We start from the raw sequence: 16203 nt of genomic DNA on the forward strand, positions 1-16203 counted from the left end.
ATCTCCCCAGACCATTTTAGTACTCATGATCATAATAATGGTATCAGTGCCTATTCTGTGCCAGACACTGTACTAAGCAGTGGAGTGCATACAAGCAGATTGGACTGGACACGGTCCCCATCCCGCATGGGGCTCACAGTCTCAATCCCCATTTTACCTATGAGGTAACTGAGGCACAGAGAAGTAAAGCGACAAGGGCAAACAGCAGACGAGTGGCGGGACCGGGATCAGAACCCACGGCCTTCTGACTCCCGGGCCCGAGCTCTGTCTCCTATGCCATGTTGCTTCTCAGTAAAGATCGTAAGCAGTTCCGCATTGGCTCAGACCTTTGCGGCCATCCGGCCCGAGCTTCTGTCCCTGACGGTGGTCCCGGCAAATCAACGTGATGATGAAAAGAATGATCATGATGATAATATTTATCAGGCGCTTATTACGTATCAAGAATGGTACTGAGATGCAAGCTGATCAGATCAGACCTAGTTCCCTGTCTCTCAGTCTTCAGCGGGAGGGAGAGCAGGCATTTCTTCCCCGTTTCACAGATGCGGAAGCTGAGGCGCGCATCCGGCAGGCTAGTGGTGAAGCTGGGTCGAGACTTCGGGTCTCCCGGGCTCCTCCTGCGAGGTGGTGGCGGCTCGTGTTTCTCCCGTCCTCTCGCTCCCGCTCAACAACCCTGACCCTTTCCTCTGAGAGAGCTTTCCCGGGAGCGGGCGGCCGGAGGAAGCGCCGCCCCCACGGCCACTCCCGGGCGCGGGCAGGTGGCGGGTGAGTCGGGCTGGGCTCTGTCGGGGCGGCAGACGCCGCCGCCGCTTCCGGAAGCCGCTCCCGTGGGGAGCGGGATAGGCCCTCCAGCCCCACTCCGGGCCGACGGAGGTTCGCTCGTTCCAGCTGGCCGTTAAATGCACCCTCGGAGACGGCGGACGGCGTCCTCGGCCAAACGTCCACCTTGGCTCCCTCGGAGCGGAGCTATCCGATCCCCCGGGGCCGGGGGGGGGGTTTGGTTCGAACCGGTCTGTGAGCGTCCACAAGCAGGGCCGTCTCCGCCTCTCTGACCTTCGGAGATCCGTGTGGAACGCCGGCTTTTAAGAGCGAACGGTACTCCGCCTTGTCCAAAGAGAAGGAGGTTCCCCCAGCCAGGCCTGCGTCGGGTCCCCCAGCGGGCCGAGAACGGCCCGATTTCTCCTTGTCCCGACACCGGGAACCTAGAAGCGGCAGCAGATGGACATTTACCCTGCTTTGATTAGCGAGGAGGCCCGCACATTAATTTTTTATACCACAAGACCACCTGAGTGTCTGAATTCAATTACGAATCCCCCCCCCCCCCCATCCCCCGCCCTCCTCCACTTACCGCGGCGGCTCGGAGCGGAGACCGAGGAACCTGTTGAAATGAGAAACCCCTATTTCCTAGTTTGACCCCCTGGATAATTAGGGTTAAATTGATATGCTATCACAGTGGTGACACATTTTATCTGCCTCTGTTTGTACAAGAGGCTACAATAGTGGAAGAAGGACCAATTTGTGCCCGGCTCCAGCTAACCAGGCGGAGATAAAAGGTGTCGCCAGCCCGATAACGTCCCGGCCCTCCCTCGCTCTTTTATTGTTGCTCAATTTGCTATTTTTTTTTTTTTCAGTCCCATTCTCTCTCTCTCTCAATACCCCGGGTCATATTTTAACTCCGTGTGCCATCGCGTAATGATGCCCCGCTAAATGTGTGTGGAGATAGGCAACCCTGGCTGACAGCCCTTCCCGATAACCAAATTCCAGCCCATCCATCACGGGGCCGCTCTCCTTAACTTAAGGAAAAGTGATAACTAAAGCCGAGCCGTTTATCACCCAGAGCTGGTTTAAGTTCTTCCTGGATCGGCAGAGGGGGGAGAGACCCGGCTGGCTCCGGAGGTCATCTCTGACTCGCTCCTCCCACGCCGTTATCTCAGTCCGTCTCTCCGGCTGGACCGGAGACTCCCGGAGGGAAGGAATCGTCTCTACCCGCTCCGCGACCCTCCGCCAAGCGTTCGGTACGGAGCCGCGCACGCGGGCACTCGACGGATGGAAAGGGCTTGAGGCCTGGGCCGGCCAAGCCCGTGGCACAGGTGAAATTCCCCTTGACCCGACCCGTCCGCCATTTTGGCGGGGAACGGGCCGGAGAGCCCGGGCCCTGCTTTTGAGGAGGAATTCCGGGAGGGCAAGGGCCACTGGCCAGACCCCTCCTTCTCTCCGTGGAAGCGGAAAGAGAGGTTAAGTCCTCCCGGGTGGTTGGGAGGGGCGGAGCCGGCACGGGCCGGGGACCGCCGCCACTGCTTCCCCGAAGCCCCAAGAGAGCGCAGCTTCCGCCCGGCTACAGGAAAGCTCCTCCTCCGTAGGCTCGGCCGACGGCTGCCCGAGGCCCAACCCGGCCACCTCCGCGGAGGGAGCCCGTCGCTCGGGGAAATGAGTTCAGCTTCGATATGAGAAAACCCATTCCGTTTTACAACCTGGCATAATTGCCCCTTTCCGATTGGTCGGCCGTGATGTCATACGAACCCCTCGTAAAGATTGGGGGCGGTGGGAGGGGAAAAATCACACCTGCGGACCGGCCGTATAAAATTTCATTTGACGATAGCAGGAAGCCGGGCCAGATGATGTGTTTAAGGGAGTGTTGAATCTGGGGCTGGGCGATACCAGCTGTGTGAAATGATCAGCGCCGAACCCCCAGGTCCTTGGGAATCGGGGCAGTGGGATTCGAATCGAAGTCGCGCCCGGAGTCACTGAGGTGCCGAGCGTGCGCCGAGCCACTTCGGAATCCAAAGCTGGTGTTTTCCGGTGGTAGAGCCGCTCATTCTGTAAGGCCTGGGGTGGACCTTCTGAATCCAGACTGTAAGCTCCTGGTGGGCAGGGATCGTGTCTACTTACTCGGGGCTTAGATCAGAGTTCATAGGTGACGTGAGAGGGAGAGAGCGAAACAAGGTTTTGGGGTGAGGCGGGAGAGGACACTAGGCCATGTCACGTGGGCCATCGAAACACGGCTTCTTACTTCCTCTGCCCGGACGGGCCACGTGTCGGGGATCCTGGCAACTAAGTCTGGGGCTCAGTTTTCTCCCCCGAACCATCCCCTCAGACCCTCCGAGACCCGAAGACATCGGGTCTTTCTGGTGGTTTTTATTGAGGGCCCACCCGGAGCTCAGGAAAGAAGAAACATAGGGTGCATTTCCTGCCTACGGGGAACTTACACTCTAGTGGGAGAGGCGGACGGAAACGTGCTTCCAGGTTTGTGAGGCGTTGGCCGAGAACCCTGCGTCTCTCCATCCCTCCTCCTACCCGAAGTTCTCATTCGTGGCCTCTTCTCCGAAGGCCAGGTAGACTAGGTCTCCCTGGAACCGTGGAAAGAGTGCCCCCCTCTCTAGGGTGGGGCGAGAACGTGGCGATACGAACGTCTCCTCCGCCTTTCGTGTCTGGTGTTTGTCCAGTCGTGATTCCACTGTGTTCAGGAGACCCTTGTCCGTCACTTAAAATACGCCGGGCTGGGCGATTTAATAACGTGCAAACTTTCAATAAAACTCTGCCGTGCCGCAGTTGGGCGATCTGGAGCCGGACGGGAGGCGTGTCGGCCTCGGAGCGCTCTACTCCGTCCGGCAGGTGCAGCTTTAACGGGGACTTGGCCGGCTTTGGCCGTTGTACCGGGGGACGCGCGTGCCAGAGAGCCGTATTTCTTCCATATGTCCCCCACCCCTCTATAAAGCCCCGCCGGGCCCGGCCTTCGGTTTAAAAAGGGGTGACTCATACCCTGGCAGATCAGAGAGCTGGCGTTTCATTCGGGCGAGGGGCTGCCATGTGAGGTCTCCCCGTCCCCCCGTCCCCCCGTCGCGGGTGCCCCGGCCGACGGCTGTCAGGGAAGCTACGGGGTGAGGGTGGGCGCTGGTCTCTCGGTCCTGCCGAAGGCGCTTATTCTGCGCCAAACGCTGAACTGAACGCCGGGGTAGAGACGAGGCAGTCTAGGTAGAAGGGAGAACGGGCGTTGCATCTCCCTGGTACAGGTGAGGAGACTGAAGTCATTCGGTCAGTCGATCAACCGACCGATCAGGAGCTCCCTACTGAGCGCTTACAAGAGTCGGCGGACACGTTCCCCGCCCACAGGGAGCTTCCTGTCTTTTTCAGAGGGACGCTACAGTCTGATCGCCCCCCGACTCTCCGTCCTGGTCCCCCAGAGCTCGGGCCCCTGAGACAGAAGGGCCCCGGCCACCAGGCCCTAAGGAAGTTGTGGGCGGGGACTCTTGTCTGTTATATTGTTCCCTTGTCCTCTCCCGAGCGCTGAGTGGGGCTCAATAAATACGACCGACTGACCGACAGACTCGTCTCGCCGGCCAAGCTGGGCGTCGGTGGCTTGAGCCGCTCCCCGCGGCCCTGGGAGCCCCCCCGGAGGCGGCGCCCCGCGCTCCGTCCGCCCCGCGGGCTGGGAGACCGGGGTGGGCATCGCGGGGGCACCGCGATGGCATCCAACCGGCTGTCTTTCCTCTCTTGCAGGCTGCCGGGCCAATGCCAGTACTTAGGGCTGCCGGTGGCAGACTACTTCAAACAGTGGATCAACCTGAAAAAGGTACCGAAACGCCGTCACCACCCTGCCCCCGCCTCCCCCTTCCCCTTCTGTTTCCCTCTGGGGTCGCGCTCTTCCTGTTCTTTCTCCTCCTCCTCATCCTTCTCCTCTTTCCAGGGTCGGGGAGGCATTGGTGGGGGACCGCGGTCCGCTCGCGTGGCGTGTTTTGGGCCAACGTGGGGCAAGGGGGTGGGTCCAGTAGGCCCGGAGCTCGATACCGCACGAGTGTCTGTGTGTCTGCGTGCGTGCACGTGCGATGCCGCTATCCTCGGCCGACCCTCCGCTCTCGGAGCTGTTGCTCCTTCCCTTTTGGCCCCCTGCCGCTGCAGTCTCGGCCCGTTCTTTCCCTGGAAACGACCGGCGTCTCTTTGGGATTTGGGCAGGTCGGCAGATGACCTCTCCCCAAGTCACCAGAGCCGGTGGGGCAGGCGGTCAAGGAGACCCACGATACGTTCCCCCCTTAGGGTTAGGGTCAGGTGTGGGTTCCTCTGGGGGTCACAGGGAGGGCTGGGGATGGGGAGGGCCCGAGCCGTCCTTTCGGGGCAGGGAGAATACCCCCCAACCTCCAGGGATGGCCCATACGGGCAGGCCCCTGTGCGAGTATCGTAGGAGAACGGAGTGAGGTCACCCGCCTGGCAGGAGGGATGATCCCATCCGGTTGCGGAGGGGCGGCCCGCGCCGACGGCACGTTCCAGCGAACCTTTCGGGGGTCTCGCCTCCCCAGCTAGCTGTCAGAGCCGATCTCACGGCTGATCGCCGGGCCTCCGTCAGTGCGGTCTGAAAGCGCGGGGCGGTGACCGTGAGCGATTGCCGTTTGAAGTTCACTAAACTTTGCGGGGGACGGAGAGCGACGGCGGGCCGGTCCCCGGGCCGGCGGAATGGCGAGGAAGCCGACCGTGGCGACGCGGATCCCCGGGGCCCCGGGAGCTCCCCCAGACCCACGCTCCGTCCCGGGTCGAAAGGAGCCGGGAGTCGAGGGCGGGGACCGAGGTGGGGAACATCCCCAGCCAGTCTGGAGCCGTGGGTCGGCAGCGAGCATCTTCGGTCGGAGCCGGGGCCGTGGGGTGGGAGGCCCTCGGGGGGAGAGCCTGAACACCTGGGAGGCGCTAGGGCTGACCGGCTCCGGGATTTCCGCACTTGAATCCCACCGGGCCGGGCCAGCCCCTCCGGCTCTCCGCTCGGGAGCGAAGCCTAGGGTGGAAACTCGGCGTGCTGGTGGTTCTCATCTTTCAGTGGATCTCTAAGCCAGTCCCTCCTCCTCCTCCTCAGGACAGACGGGGGACACGTGAGGGATGCGGAGGTGGGAGGACCTGCCCCCTTGAAGCTTTTCCTCCGTGACCCGGCTCCCGGCCGGCCTTGGGAGCCCGGTGGCCAGCCGCCCCTTCCCTCGCCGGTCCCAGTGGGCCCCGTTTAGCTCTTGGTCGGCAGGAGAGGAAGCTCGACCCAGGGATCAGAGCTGGAGCGCTATGGAGATGAGGGGCGCGAGTCCCCGTCCTAGGAAAGCTCCTGGGGGCTGGCACTGGAAGGGAGGAAGCGTTTGGACATGTCTCGGGAGGGGCGGCCCCCCCGACGTTGGACCGGTGTCCGCTCAGGCTTTCCTGTGAGGGGCCGCGCCATCCTGGGTCCCAAGTTCTCCCCTGGACGGGGCCGGTGAACGGCCCCCTCCCCCCCCCAACCCGTGGAATTTCATGGAAAAAGAAATTTGACTTCCCCTCCCCCTTTCCGCCAATACATCCGCCCGCCCACCCACCTAACCTAATCGGGTGCTTGCTGACATTTCTAACGTCGCCGAGCCATCGGGTATCCGGAGCGAATTGTCAGCTGCCAGAGAGGACTCGGGGCGGGGGCGTTCGGCGCGCGCCGACTCCGGTAACGAGAGCAGCTGCCCGGGCACGGCAGGGAGTGTTTTGAGGGAGCCGGGAAAGGAGGGGAGGGCAGGGCGTCTGCCCGAGGCGCAGGGAGAGGAGTGGGACGGTCTGGGGAGGGAGGGAGGGCGTCTCTCTGGGAGGATGGCGGGCCCGTCTACTTTGCAGGAAGTGCTGGGTTCTGGCGGTTCACCTGCCCTGGACGCTTGAGCGGGAGTCTGTCGGTCAGTCGTATTTTTCGAGTGCTTACCGTGTGCGGAGTGCTGGGCTCTTAAGCGCTTGGGAGAGTGCAGTATAATAGACATTTTCCCTTCCTACAGCAGGCCTACAGTGTAAAGGGGAACCTGCCCGGGTCGTCTTCCGCTCCTGGGAGGCGGGGTTCCGCTACCGGTTTTAGTTTTCAGGGAGCAGGCGGCCTGCCCTCCCGCCGATTCGGTGACGTCTACTCCGCGGTCGCCCAGGAGTCGTTCTTTCCTGACCGGTCGGCGCAGGGAGGGGGAGCCCTGGGGGTGGTGGTATTTTGCTAAGCACCCGCTCTGTCGAGCCCCGGGTTGGACAGTCGGGTCGGACACGATCCCTGCCCTACGGAGACCTCACCGTCTAGTCGGCGGCTGCAGATGCGTAAAGCCACGCCTCTCTCGCACCTCCCCCGCCGTCCGTAACGAGCCGCAAGGTCTGCTGGGGAACGGCGGCGGCCGGTACAGTCAAAATGGCGCTCTCGGGCCGTGCCAGCGATGTCCCGTCCCAGCCGGCGGCGTTCCCGGCGGGGCGGTGGGTGTAACGCGCGAGTAAACGGGAAGGCGGGGTAGCGTTGCCCGGGGCTGCCCGGCCCGACCACCGACTCGGTAGCCACGCCAGTCTCCTGCTCTCGTAGCCAGCTCTTCTACGGGATGCCGTTACCCGGGGAGCTACTTCGGTCCGGGACCCTCTCCGAGGATGGGCCGCGCCCGCCGGGCAACTTCCCGACTTCCGACTGTGGCGTCGCCCCGCCGCAGGGTTGCCGGGGAGAGAGGCGGGCTCAAGGGTGGGGGCGCAGCGGGGAGGGGGGGGACGGGGTCCGGGATCTCCGGCCGCTCGGAGGCCGGGAAGTGGAGCGGTTCGATGGCGGCGGAGGGTGGGCGGGTTTTGATAGATGCTTTTCTCGGCGGCACCGTCAGCAGTTTTAGAGGCTGAACTTCATCATCGCCATTAACGGTACTGACCGCTGCCTCTTGATGGATCTGCCCAAGTGCCCGGTTCGGTTCTCTCCTCCTGCTCCTCCCCACCCCCTCCCACCACCCCGCAGCCGGCACTCCGCTGCCGTCCTCTCCGGCCGCCCTGCTCACCCGACTCCTCCTCGTCTCTCTGGTCACCGCCTAGCGCCCACGCTGTCCCTCCTGCCGGGAGCCTCCGTCCGCCGTGCCGCCGCCCTCCCCGTCTTCAGAGTCCTTCCGAAAGCACTCAGAACGACGCTCTGCGCACGGCGGGTGCTCAGTCGGTACCACTGATGAACTGAGAGAACCCCCGCCTCCCCCGGAAGGCCTTCCCTGATTTTCCGATTCTCCCCCCCGCCTCCCCTTCCACACGATCTCAACATTGGAGAACTCCCCCTACCTCGGCTCAGTAGCTGTTTGCATCCATGGGTTTATATTCCGTTGCTTCCCCTGTAATTTATTTTAGCGCGTGCCTCCTCCTCAGGCGCGTAAGCTCCTCGAGGGCGGGGGTCGTGTCCGCCGACGCTGTCGTGCTCGCCCGAGCGCTTAGTGCAGCGCTCTGCCCAGAGTAAGCTCTCCGTCAGTGCTGTCGACAGATTGTCCGGCCCGCGGGAGTCGGGGACCCTGCCCCTGCCCCGGAGGAGTTTATGATCCAGGGGCGGAGTGAACGGGCAGCCCGACTTCCCTTGGCCGGGAGCGGTTCGCCTTCCCAGAGGTCGTCGTAAAAACGTCTAGCAGGCCCCGAAGCCCGCTTACTGCCGGGCCGGATGTTGGGAAACGGAAGCGGCCCCGGTGGGATCCTGCCCTCCGGGAGCCCCTCTAGGCTGTACGCTCGCTCTGGGCAAGGAACGGTGGTTGTTATACTGTCCTCTCCCAACTGCTCAATACCGTGCCGTGCACCCAGCGAGCGCCCAACAAATGCGACTGACTGACTGACTCGCAGCCTTGTCCGCCCGAAGAGGCTGCGGGCCGGGCGTCGTCCAGAGTCCCGGCTCGAGGCTAAATTCATTCAACTCACACTGCCCGAGGTGCCGTCACTGCCCCGCCGTGGCTCCCGCGTGACCGGTCGGACGCTCCCCCGCCTGGCTAAAGCACGAAGCTGGCAGAAGTCGGGAACGGTGGGGGACGTATGTCACTCTCCCTCTTCACCCTCCCCCCGGCCACCCACACGCTTTGGATAATAATGATGGTAATGTTGGTATGCGTCAAGGGCTCACTATGCGCCGAGCACCGTTGTAAGCGCTGGGGTGGACCCAGGGGAATCAGGTGGTCCCCCGGGGGGCTCACAGCCTTAACCCCCGTTTTACAGACGAGGTAACCGAGGCACCGAGAAGTGAAGCGACTTGACCAAAGTCACGCAGCTGACCAGTGGCCGAGCGGGGATTCGAACCCGTGACCTCTGACCCCAAAGCCCGTCCTCTTTCCGCTGAGCCGCGCTGCTGCTCTTTGACGGGGGGCTGTAGGGTTTCTCGTGGGGAGCCGGCGTAGATATTTGCACGTGGCGGTGGTATGAAGGTTAAGGTGAGGGGAAACCCTCCTGGTTTACTTCTTCCTCCTCCTCTCTGTAATTTATCGTGTATCCGTCGCCCTCGTCGTGTATCCGTCGCCCTCGCTAGACCGGAAGCCCCCCCCCCCGAGGGCAGGGATGGGATCGTGTGTTTTAGCTCCAGCGTGCTCTCCCAGGCGCCCTTCCCACAGTAAGTGCTCACCCCCGATCAATACCGCTGACTTGATGGGTGGCCGAGTGAAGGTCGGCGGATGCACCTCGAACGGGACGTTTCCCGATCCGGCATTTAAATTCTCAATCAGCGCCGCGGTAAATTTAGGGTCTTGGAGGGGGAATAAATTCTCAGCCTTAATGAAGTTCTTCGCCGGGGGCCAGCCGCGGGCCCCCCGAGGCTGGGTGGGGCCGGACCGGCCCCGGCCTTCACTCAGGGGCTTAACCGGAGCTGACCGTCTTCCTCCCGGCCGTCGACTCCCTTTCGAAAGTCCGTGACTTCTGAAGATACTTCCGAGGCGGCTGGTTCAGAGAGCGCCCTTTTCCCCGGTCGATCCCCGGGCCGGGAGGCGGAGGAGAGCACACGAGAGAACCTCGGGAGACACAGGGCCCACCCCGAACCTCGCCTCGCCCCTTTCCCTCCTTTTGTGTCCTTCCTCCGGATTCCCCGCCCCCTGAGCCCACGGCGTGGCCGGAGAGTGGGGAGACCCGGCCTCTTGTCCCCGCTCTGCCGCAGGCCTCGTGTGTGTGAGACCTTGGGCAAGTTGGTGGACCTCTCTGGGCCTCAGTTTTCTCCTCCGTAAAATGGGGATTTAATAATAATAATGGTAATGTTGGTATTTGTTAAGTGCTTACTGTGTGCAGAGCACTGTTCTAAGCGCTGGGGTAGATACAGGGTAATCAGGTTCTACCCACTCTCCCTCCCTCTGAGACCGGAAGCCCCAGCTGGGACGGGGACTGGTCCGATCAGATTATCTCGTGTCTACGCCCTAGTATTTAGCACAAGGTGAGCACTCGATAAATACCGTCATTACCAGAAGGGCTCTGTAGTAGCGGAAATAGCATTTATTGAGCGGCCACGGGGTGCAGTACGCTGTACTGAGCATTTTGGGAATTGCCTCCGGGGCTTTGATCTTCTCCCACCCCACCCCAGCCCCTCAGTTGCTGCCCGGCAGTGTTGCGAGAGGAATGCCGAGAAGGTGACCGTCCCGGTGCTCCGAGACCCCGTGGCCAATTAGATCAGAGGCCCAGTCTGAGGCCGCGAGGGTGTTTTCTCTTCTTCTTTTTAAAATAATAATTATGGAGCGCTTTCTGATCACCAGCTCGGTCCCCGGGTCACACCGGGCTCACAGTCTAAGAGGGAGGCGGAACAGGTATCCATTCCCCGTTTCCCGGCCGCGGAAACCGAGAGCCGGGGGACTCACCCAGGGTCACCCAGCGGGCGGGTGGCGGGGCCGGGACCCGAACCCGGATCCCCCGCCGACCGCGGGGACCCAGCGGCCCCCCCCGTCATCCCTCCCTCCCTCCCTCCCTCCCTCCCTCCTTCCCCGGGTGACGGAGCGCCAGGCCTGGCCCGGTAGCACGCTCCGCTTCTCCTTTAAATATGTCGGGCAGCTGTCTGAACTCTGAAATTTCTTTCACTCCTTCCCTCGCCTTGTTAACATGTGTTGCCTTTGGGGTAATCAGGGAAAAAATATTATGTCCTTTTACAATTACCGGGTTTTGGAATATTAAAATGTCTCGCTGCATCGGCAGTGTTATTTTGATTGGTATTCTAACCTTTGACTAGCCCATAAAGCGAGCCGCTCTTCAAACCAATATTGCAGGACTGAAATTTAATTCCGAAATGATTCCAGATAATAGGGAGACAGATAATATATGCATGAAGGATATTATGTTTGGACTAAATGCGGCAGGGCCAGGGCTGGGGAGTTGAATAATAGCCCAGAGTGAGTTATAATCTGTGGGACAGAAATACCTTACTGTCAGGGCCAGGAGAGGAACTCTTAAATCAAAAGCAACGAGAATAGAAGAGAACTAGAGGATAGTCGGCTGAGACGGAAAGGGCACGGGAACGGAGAGGGCCGGCTCCGAGAGAGACGGAGCCCGCTGGGTCCCGGTGCCCGGCCGGGGGGCCGGAGCCCGGGTCCCTCCCGTCCGCCCCCCTCCCCCCGGTACGTATCGACGCCGGGCCACGGGAAAGCCTCCCGGCCGCCGCTTCCGCCTCGCGCTCTCCCGAACCCAGGGCCACCCCGGTCTCCGCCCGCCCTCCAGTCACATCGACGGGGCAGGGCGGGAAACCCGGGCCCGAGCCCGTCTGCCCCGAGAAGCGGTGTGGCCTGGCGGGTAGAGCGTGGGCCCGGCAGTCGGAAGGACCTGCGTCGTAATCCCGGCTCCGACACTCGTCTGCTACGGGACCTCGAGCTAGTCACTTCTCTGTGCCTCAGTTCCCTCGTCCGTAAAATGAGGATTAAGACGCCGCGAGCCCCGTGACGGACATCAGGCCGGGTCCGACCTGATTATCTCGACTCTGCGCCAGCGCTCAGCACAGTGCCCGGTGCCCACGTCAGCTCTCCAGATGCCATAAAAAGAAAAAGACGGCCCTTATTAAACCGCGGCCGTGAGTCACGCCGCGGGCGCAACCCTAAGGGGCATTCTGCCGGCGGTAGGGGAGGTGCCGGCTTCCTGGCCGGGCTGCGGCCGGGGGGGGGGAAGAGAGGCACGTCTCCCAGAACGGGGGCTTGCGAGTCCAGGCCTGTGTTTTCCAAGGGGGCGGGCCAGGCCACCGAGCTTGGCTCCCTGGCGTCGAGCACGGGGCCAAGGGATCGCTTCTGTCGCGGCACCACGGGCTCTCGGGAGGCTCCGTCTCCCCCCGGCTCCTTGTCCTGGCCCACACCACGCTCCCCAGTTGGCCTCCACTCCCAGACGGTGGGCCAGGAAGCAGCGGGGCCAGCGGCAGGAAGGCCTCGGAACCACGGGGCGGCGAGCAGCTCACGGTGCGTGGCGGCGTGCTGCCCCCTCGGCCTCCTTGTAAGATCGGGCAGAGGCCGAAAACTGCCAGGGGACCAGGCGGACTTGAGGGGGTTGCTCTCCTCTTCCCGCCAGGGCTTGGGCCGTGTCCGGTGGCAGCAAATAAGCGGCGGGACGGGCCCTCAGGACACCCGATGCGGAGGAGGAGCCAGGAGGCCCTCAGCTCTTCGAGACGTCCTGCCGCCCGTCATCCGCTCAGCGCTGTTATGGCCAAGCACTGTGCTAGGGTAGGTTCAGAAGGCCGCGTGGCCTTGTGGAAAGAGCCCAGGCCTGGGAGTCAGAGGACCCGGGTTCTCTTCCCGCCTCCACCACTTGCCCGTGGTGTGACCGTGGGCAACTCACTCGGCTTCTCTGTGCTGAAGTTACCCCATTTGTAAAATGAGGATAAAATTCCTGCTCTGCCTCCCTCTGTGAGCCCCATGTGGGACAAGGGCTCCGTCATATGGGCTCGTATCGTGTCTGCTCGATTCATTCGGTCGTATTTATTGAGCGCTCACCGGGTGCAAAACACTGTGCTAAGCTACTCCGGGGCCCGGTGCGGTGCTAGGTGCCCGGGAAGCAGTTTAAAAAAATGTATCATTACTATGATTGTTATCTTTGTCGGGATCGCGATGATGAGATGATCATCAGATCCCAACCCCGGCCCCGACCCACACTGAGATACGGGGAGTGCGGACCAAGGCTCTCGGGCCCGCGAGCCCTTTTTTCATGTTTTAATTTAACGGCATTTGGGAAGTGCTCACTGTGTGCCAGGCGCTATACTAAGCACTGGGATAAATACAAGCTAATCAGGTTGGACCCAGTCCCCGTCCCACATGGAGCTCACAGTCTTAATCCCCATTTGACAGAGGAGGCAACTGAGGCCCAGAGAAGTGATTGACTCGCCCAGGGTTGCACAAGCAGGGAATCAGTCAATCAGTGGTATCTATTGAGAGTCGTACTAAGCACGTGGGAGAGTACACTTTAACAGTATGAAGAGGAGGATCTGGGATTAAAATGCCACCCGGAAGGGTTCCGGGCTTCCCGGGCCCGGTCGGCCCCGTTCCCTCGGCCCTCGGGGTGGGCAACAAGTCCCTCCTTGGCCTCCGGCCCGACCCTTCCCGGTCCGATGCTTCGATTCGCTGGCGCGTGGCCCGAGCCGGCCCCGCTGGGGGGCCGTTCCGCCGCGGCGCGGTGGGAGCGGGGAAAGCCCGCCGTGGGGGTCAGCGCGGAGCCGGGCGTTGGCCGGACTCGGCGTGGCCCCGGCGGAGCCGCCCGTGCCCCTCCATCTGTTCTGAGGCTGGAGCCCTCTCCCCCGGCGGGTGTGGAGAGAGGCAAGCCTGACCCCACACCTGACCCCGCCGCCCCCGCAGTCGATACGGGAGCGAGGCCGCCGCGGGAGAAAGGATTAGAGGCGGAGCGTGTTTGACAATAATCCTGCCGCGGGTCACGCGCGCTGGGCCAAGCAGCCCTGAGGCGGGGGTATGCGGAATAGCAGGATGGCCTAATGGATCGAGCACAGGCCTGGGACTCGGAAGGACCCGGGTTCCAATCCCGGCTCCGCCACTCGCCCGTCGTGCGACATCGGGCGAGTCGCTTCACTTCTCTGGGCCTCAGTTACCTCATCTCTAAAAAGGGGATTAAATCCTACTCCCTCCTACTTAGTCTGTGAGCCCTCTGTAGGACAGGGCCTGTGTCCAACTGAATTATCTTGGATCTCCCCCAGCGCTCGGCACAGTGTTCACCGTGTGTCACCGTAACACGTGGTAAGCACTTAAAAAATGGCACCCAAAACGAAAACCTTTAGAGCCTGCCCTCGGCCCCGCTCAGTCGGGTCTCGTCGAATCTCAGCCGGTGCTTACGGAATCGATCCCGCCGCCGGAGCCCCGGCCCCAGCCCGACGCGACGAGATGTGGGGGGCGGACGGGAGTGGGGCGGCGTGATCTCCCGGGGAATCGAAAACCCACCCGCCGTCGGGCTCTGCCGACTCCTTTCCTGTCTCGCCTCAGCCGACGGGGCCCCGCGGGAGCTTCGCGTCTCCGGGCACCGAGGATCCCCGGCCCCTTCCCCCCCGTGCTCGGGATCCCGGCGTGAATCCTCGCGGGACGGGGCGTGAGGCTCTGCGGTTCGTTCATGGCTGTATTCCAGGTGGTCCCAACCTATCCAACCTCTGTCACGCATTGAAGCAACATGGCCTAGTGGATAGAACGCGGACTTGGGTTCCGATCCCGGCTCCACCACCTGTCTGCTGACCTTGGGCAAGCCCCTTCCCCTTTCTGGGCCTCAGTTCTGTCATTAAATGGAGATTAAGACCGTGAGCGCCGTGTGGGAAAGGGACTGTGTCCAACCCGATCTGCTTGCATCCAGTGCTTAGTCCGAGGTCCGGCACGTAGTAAGCGCTTAACGGTTACCGCCGTTATTATCGGTGGCGTGTTTGCACGGCCTCTCCAGTTCTCCGATTCCTAGTTTTCGTTACGAGCGGGCCTGTGCTCACGGTGGAGACCAGACGCCTGTTCAGATGACGCGCGGAAAGTTGCAGCTCCCACTCCCACGGGCAGCCGCCGTACCCACCCGGTGACGCGAGCTGGGGGAAAGCGGGACAAGTTGGTGGATTTTGGCCCGCCGGCCCGCCAGCCGACAGGGAGCCGGAACCGGGCCCGGGCCCGGGGGCCCTCGGGGCCGCCGAGAAATGGCCTCCGGGGCATCTGGACGGGTGGTACGAGAGGCCCTGTGGCCTTCTGGAAGCAGCAGCTCGCCGGCGGGGGACGGGGCCCAGACGTTTGCTCCGACCGCAGGGTGGGAGGGCCGTCGGGGCCGGGGGCAAGGAGCCCGGCTCCGGTCGGCCCTCGACCCGAGTCGGAAGCGGAGTCGCGCCCGGGCGTCGGCTCTGGTCGGCAGGTAGCCGCGGCAGCATCCCGAGCGCTGTTTGCTTTGCCTAATTATCAAAAGGGTTATTTTGTTATGCCGCGTGCAGAGGGTGTCTTTATTGTAGTGTAATTATGCCAGGCGCCTCTGGTGAGTGTCATAAAAAGATATAAAATGCCCATTATCCGTCGCTAGAATTTTCCTTGCAGAGCTCCTCTCTTTCTTATTTTTATGGCTCCGAGGCACCCAGTAGGGAGAATTGCAATTGCACGATTTTTCCATGTGAAGCAGGAAGCGAACTGCTAACGGGAGTCGTGCCGGAGGAAGTCCCAGGGTAGTAGGCAGGATGGGGCGGGGAGAAGGGGAGGGGGACAGAGAGACATACGCAACACGGACACACACACAGACAGACACAGATGAGGACCGGTACATTTGAACTCCTTCCTGCTCTACCCCGGTTCTCCCTCCCGTTGCCACCATTCGAAAAATCATTTCCGTTGGTCTCCCCCAATGGAGCGGAGTCTCCTGGAGGGCAAGCGACGGGCGACTTGCTTCCGTTCTCATAGGTCGGGGCACCCAACGCCATCGATGGATCGGTTGACGGAGGAAGGGGAAGGCTGCCTGCGGGCCACGATCCACGAGTTCCTTTAGAGGAGAAGCCCGGCAACTCGTCACGGCGAAGGGAAGAAGGGAGTGGGCTTGGGAGGCCACCGGCCGTTTCCCCGCTTCCTTTTCCAGACGAGCATTCCGCTTAGGGCTGTCGTGCTTGTGTTAAGGATGATCTGAACCACGCTCGGAGAGGCTGCGATAAAGGGGGGTCTGACCCCAGAGCAGCTGTGGACAGGTTTCCAGCCCCCAACTTCCCCTGCCTCGTCGGGCTTTCCACGAGGGCCTCGGAGCGCGATCCTGTCTCAGCTTCGTCGAGGCCAGCTGGCCCAGTGCCTGGGGTCGTCTCTCTGGGGGCTTGGGGAGGCTGAGGCTTGGGGACCCTCGCGGGCCCGCGACAAACTGACCCGGCCCCGGCCGTCTCTCCCTCTTCGACCGGGAGCCGCGTGTGGAGTCGGTTTATCTTGTGCCCATCCTAGAGCTCGGCGCCGAGAGAGCGCAGAGGAAGCCCTTGAGAAATATCATCCTCCATAGCCGCGTCGCTATTGCTAGACATTTTTAATGGCCTAAATGTGGGTCGGGGAGCGTGTAACCCGAATGGCC

The 16203-nt window shown here is 62.2% G+C and overlaps 1 protein-coding gene across 4 annotated transcripts in view; it reads left to right on the plus strand.

Annotated features, from left to right (window-relative positions):
* ERI3 (ERI1 exoribonuclease family member 3) overlaps nucleotides 1-16203 on the plus strand; it is a 145994-nt gene that overhangs the window by 54824 nt on the left and 74967 nt on the right. For all 4 annotated transcript variants that reach the window (XM_029083467.2, XM_029083470.1, XM_029083469.2 and 1 more), the window contains exon 6: nucleotides 4495-4567. In XM_029083467.2, the coding sequence (XP_028939300.1) occupies nucleotides 4495-4567 (73 nt within the window). The remainder of the gene's footprint in view (nucleotides 1-4494; nucleotides 4568-16203) is intronic.

The sequence above is a fragment of the Ornithorhynchus anatinus genome, chromosome 18, assembly GCF_004115215.2.
Source record: "Ornithorhynchus anatinus isolate Pmale09 chromosome 18, mOrnAna1.pri.v4, whole genome shotgun sequence".
Taxonomy (NCBI): Eukaryota; Metazoa; Chordata; class Mammalia; order Monotremata; family Ornithorhynchidae; genus Ornithorhynchus; species Ornithorhynchus anatinus.